The 25,438-nt window shown below is 39.3% G+C and overlaps 1 protein-coding gene across 1 annotated transcript in view; it reads left to right on the forward strand.

Moving 5' to 3' along the window:
* MCM9 (minichromosome maintenance 9 homologous recombination repair factor) overlaps window positions 1-25,438 on the forward strand; it is a 90,468-nt gene that overhangs the window by 1,821 nt on the left and 63,209 nt on the right. Inside the window, exons 2-6 of the mRNA XM_046675537.1 lie at window positions 1,133-1,451; window positions 7,692-8,008; window positions 15,137-15,218; window positions 20,292-20,492; window positions 24,266-24,391. Coding sequence (XP_046531493.1) covers window positions 1,148-1,451; window positions 7,692-8,008; window positions 15,137-15,218; window positions 20,292-20,492; window positions 24,266-24,391 — 1,030 coding nt within the window. The 5' untranslated portion in view covers window positions 1,133-1,147. The remainder of the gene's footprint in view (window positions 1-1,132; window positions 1,452-7,691; window positions 8,009-15,136; window positions 15,219-20,291; window positions 20,493-24,265; window positions 24,392-25,438) is intronic.

Below are 25,438 nucleotides of genomic sequence, written 5' to 3' on the forward strand. Positions count from 1 at the left end.
GTATATACGTGAAAGTAGAATGGGGGTAGGCCCTTTTAATCTGTTGATACAATTTAAAAAAAATATATTGCCAAGGGAATGAGATAGGTGAAGTAATGTAATATACTGTATTTATTTTCAATCCTAGTTATTTATCATTTAAAGACCAATTTTCCTTTCCTCCTCTCAGTTTAATTGTCTGGTTTCTTCACACTGTTGACAGCTGTTTTTGCAGAAGCCAATAGTTTTCCTAGGTTAGGAAGAGAAAATAGGAAACAAATTCACTGCCAAATGTAAATTTCTGAAGCCAGTCTTTCAACTAATCAAGTCAAACCTGGCTAGCAATCTGAATAGTAGTGTGTATTCCATTTATGCAGCAGAATGCACGTGAATATGTGTGCGTGTAACAAGAAAGAGAATGAATAGAGAGAAAGGTATGTTCTTTGTGTGAATCAACCCTAGAACCATGACACTTGCAAAGAAGCCTAGCAGGAGGAACTTTATCCAGGACTGATGTGGAAGATTTTCTACTTGAGAGTGTATGTGTATATGGAATGTGGTTATAGAAAAGGCAAGGGCCTTTTATATAATATGTTATAGGGTTAATGAGGACGAAGTTTTGGGAAAAGATGTGGGAAAGGCATTGGACTGTTTTGGATTTCATTAGTCAGTACCAACATAATTCTTTGAGATTTAACTTCACTCACTTGAAAAATACATTTACTGGGGCCGGCCCCTTGGCTGAGTGGTTAAGTTCATGTACTCCGCTTCAGCGGCCCAGGGTTTCACTGGTTGGGATCCTGGGAGCAGACCTAGCGCCGCTCATGAAGCCATGCTGAGGCAGCATCCCACATAGTAGAACTAGAAGGACCTACAACTAGAATATATAGCTGTGTACTGGGGGGCTTTGGAGGGAAGAAGAAAAAAAAAGTCGGCAACAGATGATAGCTCAGGGCCAATCTTTAAAAAAAAAAAAAATTTGCTAAGTGACTATAACAGCTAATTCAGATCTAATAAACGTTTGAATTCAGATAATATTTTGAGATTATGGTGACCCAACGTCAGCATGATTTGCAACCAGATAATCTTTTTTGTTAACTTGTGTCTAAGTCTACAATATCAAAGTATAATATGTTCTTTTCTCTTTCTTTAGTTACCTGGATTCAAGATGAATATTGATCAAGTTACACTGGTTGGTCAAGTGTTTGAATCGTATGTTTCGGAGTACCACAAGAATGATATTCTACTAATCTTGAAGGAAAGAGATGAAGACGCTCATTACCCAGTTGTGGTTAATGCAATGACACTTTTTGAGACCAACATGGAAATTGGAGAGTATTTCAACGTGTTCCCCAATGAAGTACTAACTATTTTTGACAGCGCTCTGCAAAGATCAGCCTTGACAATCCTCCAGTCCCTTTCTCAGCCTGAAGGTGTCTCTATGAAGCAGAATCTTCATGCCAGGATATCAGGTGAATCACTTAAGGATTTTACTGCCATGTTATTCTCTAGGAAGATTTTGCGAAATCCTAATACTTATTGAATTCAGAGCACTAAGAAATAATTGATATTTACACTTAAAAATATATCCATTGTGTAGTTGATAGTCACTTTTAGAGCCAAATAGTGATTTTATACTGTTTTCTCTGGACATTTGGAAAGCTGGGGTACTAGCCATGCCAGCTGAGAGGAGGGAGAATATGTGGAGACAACAGTATATTTATGTGCACGTATACCCACATGTGGGTATAAAATTGTAATTAAAGCAGCTTTGTGAGCTTTTGTTATTGGTAACAATAAAATAATTGATAATACAAAGATCTAGAAAAGTGGTAGATGATAGCCAGTGATCTTCAGAACTATTATGGGAAATTCATTATTTTTATGTATCAAATTTAGCATTGTGTTGGCCACCTGTTAGGCACTCAGTAACTTTTTGTTGAATGAATGACAGATTAAGCATCTTAATTTTTAAGAAACTGCAGTGGAGCAATCAACTTGTGGTGGCAAAGCTGTGTCTTTGAATTCCTGCAGTTTATAATTAAGTTGGAGAACACATGTTCCATTTTGTTTAAAAATAAGTATTTATCTTGTAGTACATTTCAGAAAGGTGGGGGTTTATAATTAACAAAACACTGTGATTCTGTGGGCAAGGAAAAAATTTTCCTCTACCCTTCTTTGTTCTTTGATTGGCCTAATAATTAAGTTGACATGAGACAGGTTAACAGGAGTAAAACAAATTTAATTACATACATACAGGAGCCCTGTAAGAAAATGAGACTCAAGGGACAAGTTGAGCAATTGAGACTTGTATGCATCCTGAGCTACGGAGTGGGATAAGGGCCTGGAGCTTCCACGGGGAGGAGAGTAATTCACAGAACAATAGGAAGAGCAGGTGTTTGGTAATTAGGTGTTTGTCCTGCTGTACAGATAGATCATTCAGATAGAAAGTTTTCTCTAATAACAACTCTCTTTCTGGGCCAGGCCCCCTATCTAAATTGTTTTAGGTATTTAAGAGGAAGGTAAAAGTTTCTCTTGACTCTACTGGGTCTTGATTGCCTTCAGCTCAAAGTGATCCACTTGCCAAAGCAGCATATCTTGGGATCACATATTCTGCTTCCCCTCAATTCCAAAAAAGTTAGGAGTCGCTATAGTAGAACTCCTTGGAGACAGATTAAGATTCCGAAAAAGACCAGGCATTTGATTTAATTAAAAAATAGTATCTGCAATTACACTTACTGGAATAAAATTATGAAGATTATAAATCTTTATGCATGAGGACACTAGATACTCTCTAGCAAGGATCAAGAAGAAATGTTCCCTTTTAATAAAGTTGCAAAAGGATTGTTAAAAGGGCTCTAGTTAATGTTGTTGAAATGGTATTTAGAAAATGGTTTTAGGTTGTCCTTATGTTTAGGTACTTTTCCATGCTCAGTGTAAATACTAAAATTTTGTCTGTCTAGGTGACTCTCTTGGTTTCAGTGAATTTAGCCTATTTTTTCAGTTCTTCTCTGAAATGGTAAATTGCAAATTATGTTACTACTATGGTACCATTCATTCCACAAACATATTGTGTGTAGGCCATTCCTAGACTCTCGGGAAACCAAAAAGAATATGGTATATATAGTCCCTCATCTAAAGTAACTCACGGCTGTAGGGGGGATACCTGTATAGTCAAATACTTAGCAGTTGGGGTATATGTGTCCAGAGATATGTGTATATGTGCATATTAAACATAATTGTAGGGGCTGGCCCAGTCACATAGTGGTTAGGTTTGCTCCCTTCGCTTCAGTGGCCTGGGGTTCATGGGTTTGGATCTCGGGCACAGACCTACACATCATGCATCAAGCCATGCTGTGGCAGCATCCCATATACAAAATAGAGGAAGATTGGCACAGATGTTAGCTCATGGCCACTCTTCCTCACAAAAAAAAAAAACCCACCACATAATGGTAAAGTTGCTTAATGGCAGCTTTTGTGTTCTGTGATGCATGCCTCACTCAAGATACGTGCAAGCTATGTTAGCTCACAGAACAGGGAGTGAATTCTCCTAGGGAGTTCACTGGAGGTTTCAAGAGGAGAAGGTAAGGCTAGGGAGAGGTGGGGGTGTCCCAAACAGACTGAACCAGTGATGGAAATAGTCTAGTTTTTAGTATATTGCACCTCCATCTTGGACTCCAGGCAAGGCATTTAGTTATTAAAGCCCAGGATGCCTCTGTGGTTCAGCCTCCTTTGGAATGTAAGACATTTTCCAGTTTGTTTTTCCTGGATATGAATTGTTCTTTGTCTCCTGGGATTTTGATTAGCCTATAGTTTACTTACTATTCCCAATGGTTTTTTTTTTTTTTCCTTTTTCTCCCCAAAGCCCCCCAGTACATAGTTGTATATTCTTCGTTGTGGGTCCTTCTAGTTGTGGCATGTGGGACGCCGCCTCAGCGTGGTTTGATGAGCAGTGCCATGTCCGCGCCCAGGATTCGAACCAACGAGACACTGGGCCGACTGCAGTGGAGCGCGCGAACTTAACCACTCGGCCACGGGGTCAGCCCCCTCCCCAATGGTTTTGATGAAAGGTGTTCAAATACACAGTTAGCATCAAAGTAAATGAGAAAGAAAAAAATAACATTCCTGTGTTATTTCAAGTAGTGGTTCTCAAACGTTAATGGGGATCAGAATCACCTTTAGGGCTACTGAGAGCAATGATTGCTGGGCTCACCCACGGAGTCTCTAATTGAAGAGGGCTGGCGTGGGGCCCAAGAATTTGCATTTCTAGCAGCTCCCGCTGCTGCTGCTGCTGCTGCTGCAGGTCCCGGGACTACACGCTGAAAACCACGGACCTGAAGTAATTGATATGGGCATACCTCTAGCACAGATATGGACATATCTCTGTCCATTTCAAAATTTCTTTGTTTTATCCGTGAATGAGTCAGAGAATGATAAAGGTTTTTTGTTCAGCACTAATGGTGGCTTAGTGTCTGATGCATTCCGAGCTTCACCAGGATAGTTGAAGAGCACACTAGTAATATCTATAGTAAGATGGAAAGATTAAGATAAATTGACATTTCTATCAAAACCCTTTCTCTTAGCCTTTTTTAGTGCTAGGATTTCAGTTGTGTATGGTCAGTTTTGCTTAACATTATGTTGCCTTTATCTTTGTCCTTTTAAGTTTATTTAAAAATCATAATATGAAATGAAAGAAAAGAATCTGAAGACCAAGAAATATACTCACCTCTATTACTCTTTTCTTAAAATAATAGTTATTTACTATACAAAACAACCAGTTAATCTGTCACATTTTAGACTAATTTGCTCAATGCTAAGAAAAAAAATTTATCCTAAAAGGTACCAGATACATGACTCAGTAAGATGTAAACTGCTCTTTTGTTTCTAATTTGAGAACATTAAGGATGACATATTGCCCTGTACCATAAAAGTATAGAAGATAATTAAAAGCTAATTTTCTTAGGAAAATTGGTTGTAATTACGTTAGACACAGGACCCTTGCTGGGGTTGAGCAGCAAGGGCTTCACTCATCCTGGCCAGACTTCTGGAGGAACACAGAGTTGGTGAGCAGGTGAGGGACCCTTGAAACTGAGCCGTGCCTCCCTCCCCCTCCCACGTGCCTTTCTCCCAAGTTTATAATCTCTCCCCAGCACATCACCTTATGCAGACTGAAATAAAGCCAGTTTTGTGTAGACTTGTCATGACCCAGCACGCATAGGCCTCGGTCATCATTTGCAAGGAAAAGAACTCCCTGGAACCAAGGAGTACCTTCCTTTTTACTCTTCCTGGCAGAAGATTCCTCCGACATAAAAGACGTCATTTATGCAATGGTGCATTAATTTGACCGTTTTGCTTGACTATTCCATATGTGTATGTATGTGGGTGCTAGCCTGGACTTAGGGAATTTTTCTTGCAGCAGGGAAAACTTGAGTACACTTTTCCTGGCTGAGTGAACTGGGGAGAGTTCTCCAGTCAAAGTAGAAAGAGTGTCTAAGGAAAGGTACAGAGGTGAGGAACCCCATGATATGCACAGAAAAATTAAAGCATTTTGCTCTGGACTGGGAGATTGGAGGCCAGATACAGTAAAGGTGAGGCAAGAGAGAGAGGGAAAGCCCATTCCCCCGTCTCCTTTATTCACTAATATTTTCCTTATCTCAAAGTGCTCAATAAAGCACTGGGCTGGGCATAGAAGGGCATGAGAAGGATTTCAAGAAGTGACCCTTCCCTGCAGGTATAAAATGGTTAAGCAGCAATGCAAAGCAGTATGTGACTAAGGCCCTGAATGAGTGGCACAGGCAGAAAGTGATTACGAATGTCCCTGTCATGTTGCCATAGCATTGGAGAGGGTCTTGTAGGGTGTGATCTAAGACCAGAGGCCTGAGTCAGTGATAAGAGAGGTTAGGGCATTTCTATAAAATTAGAGGAGGGGATGGGAAGTTTGGTGACTGTTCCCAAAATGTAAGTCCTTTCTATTCTTGGGGTAATGATGTATACACATTAATAGAACTATGGGATTGAGGATTAAATAAGTGGTTTTTCTAGGTTATATGTTGAGAAAGTTATAGCATGCAGAAAATGCAGATATGTGTATATACATAAATTTTTGCCTGAATTTCGAGAGGTTCAGGGCTTTCCTAAAGTCCAGCCAAGGCTTCTAAACAAGAACCTTGATTTAGATGAGACATTAACCTGCATCCTGAGGTCAGTGAGGATGGAAAAGTGTCCAAGATAGGGAGATGGGTAAGCCATTAACTGAGTCAGTTCTGCAAGGCACATGGTAGTCAATCAGTAAATATCAGTTGAAAGAATAAATAAGGAAATACCATTTTTGGATAGAGGGGGGCACAGAGAGTGGAGGGAAATCACGACTACACTTTTTTTGTTGTTGTTGTTGTTGAGGAAGAATCCCTGAGCTAACATCTGTTGCCAGTCTTCCTCTTTTTGCTTGAGGAAGATTGTCGCTGAGCTAGTATCTGTGTCAGTCGTCTTCTGTGTTGTATGTGGGACACCACTACAGCATGGCTTGATGAGCAGTGTGTAAGTCTGCTCCCGGGATCTGAACCAGTGAATCCTGGGCCGCCAAAGCAGAGCATGTAAACTTAACCACTACACCACCAGGCCGAGCCCATGATTACACTTTTTGATATACTGAGTTTGCAAGATGATATCTAGTTTGAGACAGTTGGTAGACAAGAGGATATTTGGATACAGAACTTAAGAGACAGATTCTGGCTTAAAAAAAAAAAAATAGACCTGGCGCTTGTTGCTATACACATGGCAACTGAAGCCTAGGATGGAGGCCACCCTGTCAGAAAGAGAATGCAAGATCCAGGAGAAGAAAGTTAAAGTATAATCATACCTGTTGTGGTTATTTCTCATGAGCTTCGCAAATGTGATAGATCTGTCTTCAGTGTGCACGCTTATCAGGTTTTGGAGCTACGAAATTCTGAAGACAAGACAATAGATTATGGGACAGGAACCAATAACAAATGCTACCTCTATAAAACTGTTAGGAGGCAGCCTTTGACCAGCACAGCCAGTATCTCTCTACTCAATGATGCAGTGTAGCCAAACATGAGAAAGAGGATATTTCCGCATAAAAATTTTCCTTGGCATTTTGCACATGTTTATCAATTGTGAAAAACACAAGGGTTTTAAAGGATCAAGTGATGCTATGGGTAAACCTCTAGGTAATTCAAGGCTTGAAAATACTTCAGATTTATGTATTAATAAATTCTGAACCTAACTAAAAAAAGGCAGTAGCCTTCTAGCACTGGTGGACTCTGTGGTCATTATGCTACCATCTCTTTATCACTCAGCTTTGTGGTTTATTCAGAAAGTCATCACACATCAGTTTATGTGCGGCATGTGGCAGTATATTCTTCATTGAATGTGGTTATAGTTGTATACTGTATTTAGATCCCACTGAGATAGACCTCAAATGAGAATCAGTCCTTCTTTTAACCCTGGTTATTATATCATCTAGATATGTACTTTCAAAAACGAGTCCATTGATAATTATTTGAAATAATTCTCTTCTGTTTTCTTAATTGAGTTGATCAGATTTTTTCTAAAGTAAAACACAAAGATTTTTTTCTGAAATTATACTTTCTCCTTCAGGAAATACGAGAAGAATATATTGAATTTGGAATTTGGAATCAAATTCCAAAGTATAAGTCGATGTGGTTTTTTTTTTGATTTTTCTTCATCAGGTTTGCCTGTCTGTCCTGAGCTGGTGAGGGAGCACATCCCTAAAACTAAGGATGTGGGACACTTTTTATCTGTCACTGGGACAGTGATTCGAACAAGTCCGGTGAAGGTGCTGGAATTTGAGCGGGATTACATGTGTAACAAATGCAAGCACGTATTTGTGGTCAAGGCTGACTTCGAGCAGTACTATACTTTCTGCCGGCCGTCCTCATGCCCCAGCGTGGAGGGCTGTGATTCTTCAAAATTCACTTGCCTCTCAGGCTTGTCTTCATCTCCAACCAGCTGTAGAGATTATCAGGAAATCAAAATTCAGGAACAGGTAAGTAAATAAATGAGGAAAATAACAAATTTGAAGAAGTGTTTTTCAGCTGTGGGCAAACTGCTTAGGACTAGGGAACACAACAGATTACAAATGGAACTCGTGTCATCATTTTGTGAAAGATCAAGCATGAAACTGTTGCACATACGTCAATATAGTTTTTAGAGACCATGAAATAATCGTCTTTTTAGCTAGAGCATAGGCAAGAGGGTTGTGGAGTAAATTAATAATTATGTTAAAATTAAAGAAATGAGTATTTAAGTAGTTCAAAGTAGCTGTTCTTAACTAATGGTTAGGAGAAAATTAAATGGGTTTAACTGGTTGTCAAACAGGATTTGGGGTTTTGGCCCAATTTTATTTGCTGTGCCAAGTCAAGTATTTGTAAACACTCTTCAACAAATGAGAGTGAGGTTGATTGCCTTTACTTGCAGTTTGAACACAAAGGTTTATTCTCTCATCTAAAATAAGTAGGAGATAGGCAGTCCAAGGCTAGCATGTAGGTTCCTCAGTGTTGAGGACTCAGACTCCTTCTGTCTTTCTGTACCATTCTTTTTTTTTTTATTGAGTTATTGATAGGTTACAATCTTGTGAAATTTCAATTGTACGTTAATGTTTGTCAGTCATGTTGTAGGTGCACCACTTCACCCTTTGTGCCCACCCCCCACCCCACCTTTCCCCTGGTATCCACTAAACTGTTCTTGGTCCATAGTTTTAAATTCCTCATATGAGTGGAGTCATACACAGATTATCTTTCTCTCGCTGGCTTATTTCACTTAACATAATTCTCTCAAGGTCCATCCATGTTATTGCAAATGGAATGATTTTGTTCTGTTTTGCAGCTGGGTAGTATTCCATTGTATATATGTACCACATCTTCTTTATCCATTCGTCTGTTGATGGGCACTTAGGTTGCTTCCACGTCTTGGCTATTGTAAACAGTGCTGCAATAAACATTGGGGTGCACAGGACTTTTGGGATTGCTGACTTCAGGCTCTTTGGATAAATACCCAGTAGTGGGATGGCTGGATCGTATGGTAGTTCTATTTTTAGTTTTTTGAGGAATCTCCATACTGTTTTCCATAGTGGCTGCACCAGTTTGCATTCCCACCAGCAGTGTATGAGGGTTCCTTTTTCTCCGCAACCTCTCCAACATTCGTTGCTATTAGTTTTAGATATTTTTATCATTCTAACGGGTGTAAGGTGATATCTTAGTGTAGTTTTGATTTGCATTTCCCTGATGATCAGCCATGATGAGCATCTTTTCATGTGCCTATTGGCCATCAGTATATCTTCTTTGGAGAAATGTCTGTTCATGTCTCCAGCCCATTTTTTGATTGGGTTGTTTGATGTTTTGTGGTTGAGTTGTGAGAGTTCTTTATATATTAAGGATATTAAGTCTTTGTCAGATATATGACTTGCAAATATTTTTTCCCAGTTAGTGGGTTGTTTTTTTGTTTCAATCCTGTTTTCATTTGCCTTGAAGAAGCTCTTTAATCTGATGAGGTCCCATTTGTTTATTCTTTCTATTGTTTCCCTTCTCTGAGAAGGCATGGTGTCCGAAAAGATCCTTTTAATACTGATGTCAAAGAGTGTACTGCCTACGTTTTCTTCCAGAAGCCTTATGGTTTCAGGTCTCACCTTTAGGTCTTTAATCCATTTTGAGTTTATTTTGGTGAATGGTGAAAAAGAATGGTCAATTTTCATTCTTTTGCATGTGGCTTTCCAGTTTTCCCAGCACCATTTGTTGAAAAGACTTTCTTTTCTCCATTGTATGCCCTCAGCTCCTTTGTCAAAGATAAGCTGTCCATAGATGTGTGGTTTTATTTCTGGGCTTTCAATTCTGTTCCATTGATCTGTGCACCTGTTTTTGTACCAGTACCATGCTGTTTTGATTACTGTAGCTTTGTTGTATGTTTTGAAGTCAGCGATTGTGATGCCTCCCGTTTTGTTCTTTTTTCTCAGGATTGCTTGAGAAATTCGGGGTCTTTTGTTCCCCCATATGAATTTTAGGATTCTTTGTTCTAATTCTGTAAAGAATGTCATTGGGATTCTGATTGGGATGGCGTTGAATCTGTAGATTGCTTTAGGTGGAATGGACATTTTAACTATGTTTATTCTTCCAAACCATGTACATGGAATGTCTTTCCATCTCCTTATGTCATCATCCAATTCTCTCAGAAAGGCCTTGTAATTTTCATTATATAGGTCCTTCACTTCCTTAGTTAAATTTACCCCAAGGTATTTTATTCTTTTTGTTGCGAGTGTGAATGGTATTGTATTCTTGAGTTCTTTTTCTGTTGGTTCATTACTGGAGTATAGAAATGCTACTGATTTATGCAAATTGATTTTATACCCTGCAACTTTGCTGTAGTTGTTGATTACTTCTAACAGTTTTCCAATGGATTCTTTGGGGTTTTCTATATATAAGATCATGTCGTCTGCAAACAGCGAGAGTTTCACTTCTTCCCTCCCTATTTGGATTCCTTTTATTCCTTTTTCTTGCCTGATTGCTCTGGCTGGGACCTCCAGTACTATGTTAAATAAGAGTGGTGATAGAGGGCATCCTTGTCTTGTTCCTGTTTTCAGGGGGATGGGGTTCAGTTTTTGCCCATTGAGTATGATGTTGGCTATGGGTTTGTCGTATATGGCCTTTATTATGTTGAGGTAGTTTCCTTCTGTGCCCATTTTGTTCAGAATTTTTATCATAAATGGCTGTTGGATCTTGTCAAATGCCTTCTCTGCATCTATTGAGATGATCATGTGGTTTTTATTCCTCAGTTTGTTGATGTGGTGTATCATGTTGATTGATTTGCAGATGTTGAACCATCCCTGTGTCCCTGGTATGAATCCCACCTGATCCTGATGTATGATTCTTTTGATGAATTGCTGAATTCTGGTTGCCAAAATTTTGTTTAGAATTTTTGCATCTACGTTCATCAGTGATATTGGCCTGTAGTTCTCTTTTTTCGTGGTGTCCTTGTCAGGTTTTGGTATCAGCGTGATGTTGGCCTCATAGAATGTGTTAGGAAGTGTTCCATCTTCCCTAATTTTTTGGAATAGCTTGAAAAGGATACGTATTAAATCCTCTCTGAAAGTTTGGTAGAATTCCCCAGGAAAGCCATCTGGTCCTGGGGTTTTATTCTTTGGGATGTTTTTGATTGCTGTTTCAATCTCTTTCCTTGTGATTGGTCTGTTCAAATTGTCTGCCTCTTCTTGAGTGAGCTTTGGGAGATTGTAGGAGTCCAAGAATTTATCCATTTCCTCTAGGTTATCCATTCTGTTGGCATATAGTTTTTTGTAGTATTCTCTTATAATCTGTTGTATTCCTACAGAGTCTGTTGTTATTTCTCCTCTTTCATTTCTGATTTTGTTTATTTGAGCTTTCTCCCTTTTTTTCTTTGTAAGTCTGGCTAGGGGTTTGTCAATTTTATTTATCTTCTCAAAAAACCAGCTCTTTGTCTCATTGATCCTTTCTACTGCCTTTTTTGTTCCAATAGTATTTATTTCTGCTCTGATTTTTATTATTTCTCTCCTTCTGCTGACTTTGGGCTTCATTTGTTATTTTTTCTCTAATTCAGTTAGGTGTGCTTTAAGGTTGCTTATTTGGGATTTTTCTTGTTTGTTAAGATGTGCCTGTATTGCGATGAATTTTCCTCTTGATACAGCTTTTGCTGTATCCCATATGAGTTGGTATGGCATGTTATCATTTTCATTTATTTCCAGGTATTTTTTTATTTCTTCTTTAATTTCTTCAATGATCCATTGCTTGTTCAGTAGTGTGTTGTTTAGTCTCCACATCTTTGTGCCTTTCTCAGCTTTTTTCTTGTAATTTCTAGCCTTATAGCACTATGATCTGAGAAGATGCTTGTTATTATTTCAATTTTTTTAAATTTGTAGAGGCTTGCCTTGTTTCCCAACATATGGTCTATCCTAGAGAATGTTCCATGTGCACTTGAGAAGAATGTGTATTCAGCTCCTTCAGGGTGGAGTGATCTATATATGTCTATCAAGTCCAATTGTTTTAGTTTTTCATTCACCTCCACTATTTCCTTGTTGATTTTCTGTCTGGATGATCTGTCCATTGATGTGAGTGGGGTGTTGAGGCCCCCTACTATCATTGTGTTGTTTTTAACATTTTCCTTCAGGTCTGTTAATAGTTGCTTTATGAATCTTGGTGCTCCTGTGTTGGGTGCATAGATATTTATAAGCGTTATTTCTTCTTGATGAAGTGTCCCTTTGATCATTATATATTGTCCCTCTGTGTCTCTCTTTACCTGTCTTATTTTGAAATCACTTGATCTGATATGAGAATTGCAACACCTGCCTTTTTTTCCTTGCTATTTGCTTGAAGTATTGTCCTCCTCCCCTTCACCCTGAGTCTGTGTTTGTCCTTGGGGCTGAGGTGTGTTTCTTGGAGGCAACAAATTGTTGGATCTTGTTCTTTAATCCATTTTGCCACTCTGTGTCTTTTTATTGGAGAGTTCAATCCGCTCACATTGAGAGTGATTATTGATGCATGTGGACTTAATGCTGTCAGTCTGTCGCTCATTATCTTGTTTTCCTGTGTTTCTTTTCCTGTGTGCTTTAGACTACCCATTTAATACTGCAATTTCTTATGCTGGGTTTCTTAGATTTTTCCTTATCTATGATTTGTGACTCTGTTCTGTACTTTATTTTAGTGTGTACCTTGAAGTTTGTATTTAGAATCTCGTGTATAATATAGTCTATTCTCTGGTGGTCTCTTACTTACTCGACCAGTACTGATTTAGACCCTTTGCTCTTCCCCTCCTAAATAATTATTTTCATTTTTTATTCCAACTCGTCTTATTAATTTGTAGTTAGAGTGCTAAGATCGTCCTTGTTTTGGTAGTTTCCTTATTTTTACCCTAATGCTATAGTTGAATATTTGCTATCCTGTTCTGGTTCTATCCATCGGTCTCCCTAGTCTGTGGATTATTGTGTCCCCTTTCTCCCTTTTTTCTTTTTTCAAGTATGAGAGCCTTCTTGAGGATTTCTTGTAATGGAGGGCTTTTAGTTACAAATTCCCTTAACTTTTGTTTGTCTGGAAAAGATTTAATTTCTTCCTCATATCTGAAGGAAATTCTTGCTGGATAGAGTATTCTTGGCTGAAGGTTTTTATCCTTTAAAGCTTTGAATATATCACTCCATTCTCTCCTAGCTTGTAGGGTTTCTGTGGAGAAATCCGCTGACAGTCTGATAGGGGCTTCTTCATAGGTTATTCTCTTTTTTTTTCTTACTTCCCTGAGTATTCTTTCCTTATCATTCCTATTTGCCAACTTTACTATTATGTGCCTTGAGGTGGGTCTTTTTACATTGACAAATCTAGGAGATCTAAAACCCTCCTCTACACACATTTCTCCATTGATCCCTAGATTTGGGAAGTTCTCTTCAATAATTTCGTTAAGCACACTTTCTGCTCCATTTTCCTTTTCCATGTTCTCAGGAATTCCTATGATCCTTATGTTCTTACTCCTCATTGAATCCATTATCTCTCGGAGATTTTCCTCATTTTTTTTAATTCTTAGTTCTCTTTCTTCCTCTGTCTGGCGCCATTCAGCCTGTCTGTCCTCGATTATGCTGATTTGCTCCTCTATGTTGTCTACACGGGCATTCAGGGAATCCGTATTCTGTTTTATCTGGTCCATTGTGTTTTTCATCTCGAGTAATTCTGTTTGATTCTTCTTTATGATTTCAATCTCTTTTGTGAAGTAACTCCAGAACTCGGCTTGTTTCTCTTTCTCTCTACCTCATTGAGTGTTTTGATTATAGCTGCTCTGAATTCATTATCACTTAGTTTACCTAATTCCAAGTCCTCAGGACTTAATTCTGTGTTTTTATTGTTTTCCTTCTGGTCTGGGGCTTTTATAAATTGCTGGATGGTAGAGGAGCGTTTTTTTCTCATGGTGGTAGAATTCAGTTGCAGTTACAGCCTGTTGCCACTTGATGGGGGTCGAGAGCGGCGTGTTAGCTCTCCGCCTTCGGGGGCAAGATGGCTGCGCCCACTGGCTTTGCTGTGGGGGAGGAGCTGTTACTCACACGCACCGGTCTGGGTTCAGATCAGTTCTGTTGTCTGGTCTCCCAAGGCCTTTGATTTATAGGGTCCCCGCGGACGGAAGCTTTCCCCCATCAGTGAGTCTCCACCGAATCAGCGCCAGGAGTCCTGGATGATCCCCCGGTCACGCGGCCCCTCCCCCGCTCCTTCCCGACCCACGCCACAGCGATCGCAGACTCTAGGGGAGGGAGCGATGTTCTCTCCTGCTGTTCCAGTGCCTCCGAAGGTGTAAAGCTAGGTTTATGTTCTCCGCCTTCTTGGTATTGTAGGTCTCTAACGAGCTGGCATTATGTTTATTCTCTGAAATTCAGTTCTTCCAATCTTTTGTTGTATTTTGGAGGGGAGAGAATCCTGGGTCAGCTCACCCCGCCATTTTGCTCCACCCACTCCCCCCTCTGTACCATTCTTAACCCATGGTTTCTATTCTTATGGTTGTCTATGGTCCAAGAAGGTACTCCAACTCCGTCACATCTGTATCCTAGTCAGAGAACAGGAGGAAGGAATGCCATCTAAACCAAGTCTCCATTTAAGTAATCTCCCTTGAAGTCTCCTACAGCATATCTGCTTATATCTCATTGGCCAGAACTTAGTCATATGACCACACTTAGCTGCAAGGGAGTCTGGGGGAGAGAGTCTTTTTACTGGGCACATGTCCACATGGAATAAAACCAGGGTTCTATTACTAAGGAATATCAGAGAAACTGAGTAATTTGTTCTGGGTCTTATGACTAGAGATCGGGAAGGAACTGCCTCTATTTTCTAGATAAGTAATTTTATTATGTTTAGTATTTGGAGCATGTGTTTATTTTGACCATCCACAAGGTAGATTATATTTGGGGATATTTTCCTATTGGTTTTTTTATTTTACTATATTTTTAGTGTATCCTTAAATTGATAGTAGGCACAGTTTTTAAGAAGATTTCATAAATTCCCATCGTGATTAAATTGTATGATAATACCAGAGAAATGGAAACAGTAATTTCAAAAACTGCTGGACTTCTGAATACTTAGCATGTATTTCAGCATACTCAGTATTTGTTTTCTTTTCTTGCTAGGTTCAAAGGCTCTCTCTTGGAAGTATTCCACGATCTATGAAGGTTATCCTGGAAGATGACTTAGTAGACAGTTGCAAATCTGGTAAGAATTAACTTTCGTTAGCTCATGTAGCAGGTCCTAAAGTATTGATTAGGAGAAGCCACTTTTGCTTGTTTTATAGATGAAGATCCTGACTTGCCCAAGGTCACTTGGAGAGTTAAGTGGCAGAACTGGAACATGAACCCAGATCTACTGACTGCTAGTCCAGGACTCTCTTCAGTGCACCATAGCTTAATAGCAGCAAGTTAAAAAAATGTAGTGGATTTAGTGGGCAGTTATATAAAATGCATCACGGGATGTGACTCCATCAGTTGCTACTGGCACTCTTATTGGTGTCTAGAGAAAGGAGGTGATTGTTTCTGCTCTGTGCAGGTGACACCACTGCAGGAGTTACATTAATTTTGCAGTGTTTCCATTGACCAATTGCCTGAATTGGGAGGGAACTCAAAACCATACTGAATGAAGAACTGTAGTATTTAGCATGGAGAAGCCTCAGGAAGGACATGATAGCCAACTTACGTTAGTTGGAAGATTGTCATATAGAAATAGAATTGAAATTACAGAAGATATTGTTGGGTTTCAGTGGGTTGAAGCTACAGGAAGGTAGATTTTGACTCAGTTCTAATAATCAGAGGTGTCCAACATGGGCCTTGGATGATGGTGAGTTTCTTTTCTTAGAGACAGTCAAGCAGAGGATGTACAGCATCTTGTTCGTGATGTAGGCCTCATGATGGCAGTTGATCTGGATGATCTACAATGTTTCAGCCTTCAGAGCTGAGCCTCCGAGCTGTTCTGGAAATCCAAGGGCTCCAGAAGCCCAGTCATTGCGATGTCATTCTGAGTTATACTTTGATATTTAGGCCAACCAGGCACCTCCTAAGCTTTCCTCTGCCCCTCTCAACTCACCTTGTCCCTTTTATTCCTCATTGGGGAGCCAGGGAAGAAATCAAACTTAGAAGTATTTGTGGAAGGCTGAGGATTAGTATCAGCCACATCTATAGAATAGAAGTGTTCTACACTGAATTCTTTTGGTATTTTTATAGATTTTATTTTTCCTTTTTCTCCCCAAAGCCCCCCGGTACATAGCTGTGTATTTTTAGCTGTGGGTCCTTCTAGTTATGGCATGTGGGATGCCACCTCAGCATGGCCTGATGAGCGGTGCCATGTCCACGCCCAGGATTCAAACTGGCGAAAGCCTGGGCTGCTGAAGCGAGCACGGGAACTTAACCACTCAGCCACGGGGCTGGCCCCTCCACTGAATTTTAAAATCATTGTTTTTACAGAGAAAACAGTAAGGAAATATTTTGTTTGAAAAATTAAGATATTAGGAGATTTTGTAAATCAGCAGTGTAGCCCAAGAGGTTAAATACTATTCTCTCTTCTGCAGTAACCACATTTAAAGATAAGAGAGATTCTTAATAAAATTTGATAGGTTTTTTAAATGGATGTGTTGGTGACGTTTGCATATATAATGCAAAATGAGAGACTGAGAGAATAAAGGGTGCTTTCTTCAGCTGTTGGTAGAGGGTAGGGCTGTAACATTTACATGCACTGGTCAGCTCAGGGTGAAGATGTCAGACAGAAGCATACTGCTTTCATAGTGTAGAGCTTAACAGTCTTTTGGGTTTACAGACTTTCAATCCAAAGCACAGTTATCCTCAGAGCTGCAAAGCTTTCATCAGCATCTCTTAGGCTACTATTTCCAGCCCAAGAAAAGGCGAATGGAAACTTGTTTTCGTAAAGACAGCATCTTCTGCCCCCAACACACATTCCCAAGCCTTGACCAGACCTTTGTCTGTGAGGAGGATATAAGAGCTTATCCATTCTCTTTCTTTTTCTTATTCCGAATAACTTTAAAACTCTTGCTTTTACCATTTGCCTAACAATTTCAACTTGCTATTCAACATTTAAGTTAAACTGAAGATGGGTCAGAAAATGGAAGTGATTTTTAAACCTTAGCTGAATTTGTCAACAATTGCGTTTCAGTCACGTCAGCATTCCCTGCTTTAAATATTTCCCATTCTCACTCAAACACCCTTAATCTCTATAAAACAAACAGCACAAGTGTGTCCACCGGGCAGGAACAGGTATGTCCACTCTGCTATTCCACATCCCAGTTGTCCCCTCCTGGGCAGATCAAAAGTACTTTATTTCTCCAAATTCTGTCATTTCCCTTTTCTTAACCCTAAAATTCTCCAAATGCCTCATTTATAAAATATTTACTGAGCTGACATTTCATTAAAAAGATGAGGCAAACACTCTGGAAATAAAAGAGTTCAGTATCTAGAGTCAAGAATAATTCTTTATCAAAGAAGTCCCCTCATCCATCCAAGAATCACCAACCCATATTTTGAAATTTATGTCAAATATACTAATAGTTTATAGTTGTCTAAACAGTACCCTAGGAAGTAACAGCTCTGATCATAGATTGCTGCCAAAAGGACAAGGCTGTGTCAGAGTACCTTGTTCATATAGGACTCTGGATTTTTACCAAAATCTATCATACCTGGATCAGCAAAGCAGTGCTTATATGAGCTTAGCCTGAACATGAAAATATCCTTTGATAAAGAATAAGGTGTTTTCATGCAGTTCATCTAAACTGAAGTTTTTCGGCACTGAAAAAAATCTTAAGCTATTTTTCTTTTACGTGTCACTAGTAATGAAGAATGGATGGACGCAGTCTGTCAAGAGCTATTTTTTCATTTAGCCATAGCTAGGAATCTCTTTGGGAATCAAAGGACATAAATGGCATAATCCTTGCCCTTCAGGAATTTACAGTTGAGTTAGGAACCCCAGTCTGACATTGCAGAGTAATAAAGTTGGAGGTTGTGTGCTGATAACTGTCAGTGCAGCAGGAGCTCGGAGATGGGTCCGACTGGGAATGGCTGCAGCTTTACATATGCTTCAGAAGATAGAGCAGCACAAAGAGATTGGATTGTATAAAAGTAAGGATTTTAGCTTCCCGAAAATAACGTTGTCTTTAATCACTTTTACTACAGAAATCTTTAAATGACTATCTTTTCCCTTGGACTATCATATACCTCACGATTATTCTGATGACCACATGAATCTGCCATTCAATAAATATTTGAATAAATAAAAACATGTATATATTAAAAGTTTTATAAAGATATTAGTTGCTCTACAAATGTAGGTGTAGTATAATAATACAGCTTAATATTTATTGAGCAGTTATTAAATTGTAGGTACTGTATTAAGTAATTTACAAACGTTATCTGACTTAATTCTCACTATAGTCCTACGATGTAAGTATAATTATTCCCATTTTGTAGGTCAAGACATAGGCCCAGTACAGTTCGGTAACTTGGCCAAGGTCACATAGCCAGTGAGTCGGGGAGGTGGGATTTGAATCCAAATCTGACGAGTCAGTGCTCTTGGCCCTTCTTTAGTCCTCTACATTTTCCAATTATCACTGCTTATTAAAGTCAGATTCTTACTAGTGGGTGCTATATCTAAAAGTTAAGTTCCCCATTAAAATCGCCATGGTAGAGGACTGTTCCAAGAGCTCTTAGAGAGTTGCCCCAGTCCTTTTTATCTAAAAAACTAGAGGCAGACAGTATAGTAAATGCTCATTATTCTTGATTGGGTTTGAAAACCATCCAAGCAATGGCTTAGGAAGGATCTTGAAAATATGTGTAAAGCACTTATTTAAGGTGTTTGTCACCATTTACGATGAAGTCGCCTTGTGCTAGAAATATGCTTTCTATTGTGAATTGCTGCCACCAGTGCCATGCATTTAGCATTTACAGAACTCTCTTCTTGAAAATCAAAAGCTCTGCAGATTACACATTACACATGGAAATTTAGAGAGTAAAAGGCATTTTGCATCAGCAAATATCATATATTTTGACACAGGTTTGGAAATGAAGATTTGCATGTTTAGTTCAGAGACAATATTTGTTGTGCAAAATATAAATACCAGGATTGGGTTTAGGGTATGTCCAACATCCTATGTTCAACAAGAGTGAAATCTTTGGGGACTAGGATTATGTCTTTTTTCTTTTGGCCCCCTTTTCTTCCGCGCCAAAATATTGAATGCCAAGCACCCATATATGCTTGTTAATTGATGCATTAAACTGTATATAATAATAAGCAGAGATAGCAATGTTTGGAGAATGTGCCTATAAACTACCCTCGGCCTCTTAGGAAAATCTGTAAAAGTTTAATATTCTGCACACCAGGAATGGGAGAGTTTCCTTGGGTGGGAAGGAACAAACCAAGAAGGAACAAGCAGAGTTGTGTCTTGTGCTTTCATAGGTTATGGAACAAGCTTTGAAGTAGAACACGTATTCATTGATTTCTTAGTTTATTCATTCTTTTGTTCATTAAAAAAAAAGGCAGTGAGTAAAATGTTAAGAAATGTAAGTAAAAATTAATATGTAAGAAACTAAAACTAGTATCGGTGTTAGCACAAGGTTTTCTCCTTTCCTGACACCAAATTGATTATAGTTTAACCTTCTGGCTGCAATTCCCACCTCTTATTTATTTATTTATTATTATTATTTTCCCTGCTTTTATCTCCCTAAATCCCCGCCAGCACATAGTTGTGTATTTTTAGTTGCGGGTCCTTGCAGTTGTGGCATGTGGGACGCCGCCTCAGCGTGGCCTGATGAGCAGTGCCATGTCTGCGCACAGGATCCAAACCAGTGAAACCCTGGGCCGCCAAAGCAGAGCGCGCGAACTTAAGCACTCAGCTACAGGGCTGGCCCCCCCACTTCTTATTTAAATGAGAACTATACGGTTAGAGATTCTGAGAGGACAAGCATTTCACCCAATATAATAACAATGAATAAACCATTAAGTAAACTGTTTTCCCAAGGAAGAGTAATAATTTGATGTGATTATCATATGGCAGATTAAGAAAAATAAAAATGCTGACTTTAGCTTTTAGCTGTGCAGATACAAGTGCCTGTAAAGAAAAAAAAAATCAGGAATATGTGATGTTCTTTTGCCCCCAAATTGCTTTCCGGATGAGTATACACCACTCAGCCCTGGTGGGAGAGTGGTTTATTTCTCACTTCTGGTCCTTTGTCATGCGAGTCTGTGCCTAGAGGCAGGATGCTACTGCTGGACTCACTTGGTGCTTTTTCCCAGGCGATGACCTCACTATTTATGGGGTCGTAATGCAACGGTGGAAGCCCTTCCAGCAAGATGTGCGCTGTGAAGTGGAGATAGTCCTGAAAGCTAATTATGTCCAAGTAAATAATGAGCAGTCTGCAGGGATCATCATGGATGAGGAGGTCCGAAAGGAATTTGAAGATTTTTGGGAATACCATAAGACTGATCCTTTTGCAGGTTTGTGATTAAAGGTATAAAACTGATAATTATTAATGGCATTTTGTTCTATAACAGTTAAATATGACATCTGGGATTGGGGGCAGCTTACATGCTGCATAACTCAATGATTGAGTTAGAAGAGTAGTAGCATTAGGACCTCTAGCCAGTCTCCCTTTCAGGCCCTTTTCTGGCACACTCTTTTCTATTTAGAGATCTTACTAGGAAATTAGGCTGAATTCCAAGAGATTTTCCATTTCTAACTATTATTTTAACGTCTTTAATACTGCCAAAATAATTTCAGAGTTTTCTACCTTCTTTACCAGTCAAATATACAGTTCCTCCTTATATAAGCAAAACTCATTCTATTATGAAATCTCATCCTATTAAAGCCGTTTTCCTTTTCTGGTGTACCTTAGATAATAAAGACAGCTTCACACTATTTTCAATTATCACCTGAAGATTTAAAAATATGGAATAAGTAGGAAAGAGATGAGAGTTAGAAAGATGCAAAAAATAAGCTTTGTCATAGCAGCAGAAATTTTTGACAGTGACCCTAAGAGGTAATTACACAGATGAAAACATTACAGCCTTTGGGTTCATAGACTATTGTTTATTTAAAAATCCCAAACGTATAAAACACCAATTAAATCTTCAAATGTCTGTTTTCATTCTTTCTTGGAGGCATCTTCTGAGAATAATAAACCGAAGCCAGTAATAGACTATTTCTAATAAACTTTACCTCAAATACATAGTGATTATTCTTAAATTACATGCAGAACTGGACAGATACCATTTCATAGAATAAGGCTTTCATTTGCCTAAATATAGGCAGTTTGCTTTTATTTCGTGGGTTGATTTTGTTTTTGCTTGTGTGTGTAGCACATATGTAGTGGTTCCTGATCATGCATTTATCTGATCTATACAGAGAGAACCAAAGGTTTCTCCACTGTGACTTTATTAAGCAAGCCCTTTGAAAATCATATGTATTTTTAAATGAATTTTTTTACTTAAAATTGTTTCATACGATCAGGTCCTTACAAAATCTGCAACTCTTCCTTGGACCATGGTCACTCCTTATTAATTGCAGTGCCACAGCTCAGCTCCATCTAGTAACAGTGAAGGACGGTCATCATCCAGTGCTCTAACCAGACCATCAGAAGTGCTCTGTGCTGGTGACTAAAGAGTCCATCTCGTTTTAATTAGAAGGCTATAGCTGCCCAGCTCATTTACTGGATAAAAGGAAGAAATAAATATAATACCCTTGTGAGAAATCTAAGTAGGAAGACAAGGAGAAAATGAGACAACATTTTTTGTTTTAGTGTGAAGGGATTCTGCTTTCTTAGTTTCTTAAGTACCAGTATCAGCACACTCGCTTCACCATTTCAAAGCGTGTGTGTGTGTGTTGGGGATGGGGTGAGGTGGGTGAAGGTGGGGAACTGGATCCAACAGGGCGTCTTCATTTTGCTAAAGACAGAGATTACTTCACTGCTTTGCTCTTGGAGGTTGACCTGCTTCATTAAGATCTGATACTGTGGTTATTGACTAGGAGGAGCCAAAGGTTTTATTCTGATCTACATTGACCTCAGGGATCCCTTGACCCTGGCACTTAGATGCTGGATAGAAACCCAAACATAGGGCTTGGGGTCTGTTGGGCCTTCTGAACCCACTCTGGAGTGACTCAGTTATCTTAGATCTGAAAAGCTCTCTTCATTGGGGTAACTGAGGGCCATGCCACAAGAGTGGGTGACTAGGCCGTAGCCACACTTTTAACATGGTCTAGAACCAGAAATTTGGGAGGGAGGGGTAGGGGTAGTAGTCAGTCTAATGCAGTCCTTCCCCGAAGTAGCCATGGGAACTTCTCTTGCCACAATCCAAGGAATTGAGCTTCTCAAAATTAGACAACAAATTTAGGGTAATGGCCCTTCTCCCTTTGCTTTTCTCTGGTACCTTAGACCTGCCTTCATAGTATCTTTTGTATTGACTACAATGTAAGGAAACCAAGATCAGAAATAAGCACAAGTAATATGGGTAATATAATAGTTAACAGTTAAGTAGCTCCTACTGTGTACCAGGTATTGTATGTTCTATATGCTGTACGATTAACTCCTTGATCCTCAACAATTCCATGCAATACCATTATTATGTCCATTTTCCAGATAAGGAAATGGAGGCAGAGAGGTTAAGAAACCTGGCCCCAGTCAGACAGCTAGTAAGTAGTAGCACTGGGATTTGAATCCAGGCATCTGACAGAGCCTGTGCTTTTTACCACTGAGATATGCTTCCTGTCAGCACGTTAGTCACTGAATCCACCTTTACTCAGGGAAGCCGGCTCTTTAACAGTTTTGGCTTGGACATGTCCCAGGTCAGTTGGCCTACTGGTAAACTTGCTTGTTGAGCCTATTCCTTCTTTTCATGTGTAATCTCTCGATTCTGATCAGAATTTACCTACCTGCTGGCAGGTCTTCTTAGCTGCTTAGATCCCAGAACTTTCTTCATCTTTTTTCTCTGGCTTTTTACCTCAGGAAAGGGAGGGATTCCCTCCAGCAGTTAGTGAACTTCCATTCAGGATTTACTTATTCTTTTTTATGGTCCCTTTTTACTAAAAGGCTGCTTTCTTCACCATTTCTGCCATCCCAGGTCACATGACCATGGCTTAGTTGCCACTGAGTCAATTTTGATTCATTACAAAAAGTAGCCTTTGTGTATAGGGCTGTGAATTGTGGAGGAAGGCCCTTTCCTTTCAAGCCTTTGATGGTTTACCAGAAAAGCTTCTGGAAATAAAATCATCAGCTAAACTAGTACCTGTACAATTATCTTCCTCCTGGAAAGAGCTATCACTGAAACATGAATACCAACTCAGAGATAAAAATAAATGTCCTGAATCATACAACTTCATTACCAGCATGTGGATACTAATTTCTGGTAACATGAATGTAGACATACAGAGTGCCATCAGAGTAGTGAACTCCATATAAGTTAAGACAGACTCAGGAAAGGCTTGTTGGAACCTCCTGGGTTCTAAGAGCCTCTCTTGGTTGATTAGGCCAGTGACCGAATGAAACACCTACCTTAGTCATGGATGGGATAGGCAGATTCTCAGATCTGGTGTTTTGACATTTCTGAAAACAGAATCTAAAACAGGGATATTCTCTTATTTAAAGCACACGATCAGAAGGATCTAAGACCTCCAGTTTGGACTGCTGGAGTTGTAGTTTATAATGATCTTAATACTCTGATATCCTAGTAACTTATTCTAATAAAACAGAATTTACCAAACAGCTCAGAGCAAATGCTGAATGGCTTTGCAGGGTGGGTTTATTTTACTTCTCTTCTACCTCTGGAGAAGCTCCATGAGCTCCAAGTACCTCTTATATTTAAAGGTTACTGACTTATTCTGAGATCGAGCACCTTCCTTTTATTTAGGCAGTGGAGTAATTTTACTGAAATTACTGCACAAAAATTGCAGCTGGTACTGTTTTTGAGGGATAATGTTGGCCTATTCAGGTAGAAAAAGAGATTCCTTTCTGTCCCTTCTAAAGTATTATAAACTTATAGAAACTTAAGCAGGTAGCACCCAGGAATAAAAAGCAGACGTTTCATCCCAGGGCATTAATAAGAAAAGGACTTTTAGGAGCAAAACAAATATATTCACTCCTTTTAGTCATTTGGAAATAGTCCTCTTGATCATTTTAGATGGGAGTGTGTCTCTAGGAAGATAGGATAGGAAGGGACATTTCAGTTAGGATTTCTTGAAAATTATTGGTAATTTCTGACCTTTCTGCCTTTCCTAGGAAGGAATGAAATATTGGCCAGCTTGTGCCCTCAAGTTTTTGGGATGTATCTAGTAAAGCTTGCTGTGGCCATGGTGCTGGCTGGTGGGATTCAAAGGACCGATGCTACAGGAACACGAGTCAGAGGTTAGTACCTATTTAAAAATTTTGAGAAATATTAACACATACAAGGAGAGAAGCCAGAATTCTTCTTTCCTGAATAAAAATTTCTTGTTGAGCTTTATTTTCCAAATGTTATCTTTTAAAGCTGAAAGCTGTCTGACTAATACTTAGTCTAGCATCAGGAGCTACTTTCTAGAATTTGTCTTTCCAAAAAGAAGTCCTAAGTTTTTCAATGAGTGTGTGTTTTTGCACCAGCCTATAAGGGTGCCACAAAATAAAATCTTTATGTTTCTATTACTGTCTATATTTTTCATTGGGTCCCCTGTCTCTCTTCAAGAGGAAAAGATTAGAAAGAGTGCTTTTTAGTGTCTCCAAGTCAGCGTCTCTCCATCTGTGAGTGTCAGTGTGTTTCTCTCAGACTGCCGCTCTCAGTCATCTGCCTGCTGGTTCCCCTTCTGCGGGTAGGTAGCACATATGCCATCTGCCCTGAGGTGCTGCTCAAGGTCATGCGTTCAAGCAAAGATCACTCTAAGTGTGTAATTATGTCCAGCTGGCAGAAAGCTTTTTTGTGGCTAACACACTTAACTGACCTGAATCTGGCATAGAGTATGTTTATTGTGGCCCTCATGTGGCCTATAATAACCAAAGTCTAAACCAAAAGACTAAAGGGACATTATTGTAAATCAGGCTATTAGTAGGGACTCTAAAACCATAGAGTAGAGTATAGAATAGTAAATATAATAAAGTTTATGTGTATTTGTATATTGTATGTTTTGATCACCTGCTGCTTGCAAGGCACGCTGCTAAATGTTGAGCTTAAATGGGCGTTTATTAATATATTTAGAAAATACTCAAATATTACTGAATAAATTTGATCAGTGAGATAATAGATACTTTATGTTACATTTGAAAAATAAGAGTAAGGGGCTGGCCCCATGGCCGAGTGGTTAAGTTCCCCTGCTCTGCTTTGGTGGCCCAGGGTTTCACTGGTTCGGGTCCTGGGCATGGACACGGCGCCGCTGGTCAAGCCATGCTGGGGCGGCATCCCACATGTCACAGCTAGAAGGACCC

The sequence above is a fragment of the Equus quagga genome, chromosome 11 (assembly GCF_021613505.1).
Source record: "Equus quagga isolate Etosha38 chromosome 11, UCLA_HA_Equagga_1.0, whole genome shotgun sequence".
NCBI lineage: Eukaryota > Metazoa > Chordata > Mammalia > Perissodactyla > Equidae > Equus > Equus quagga.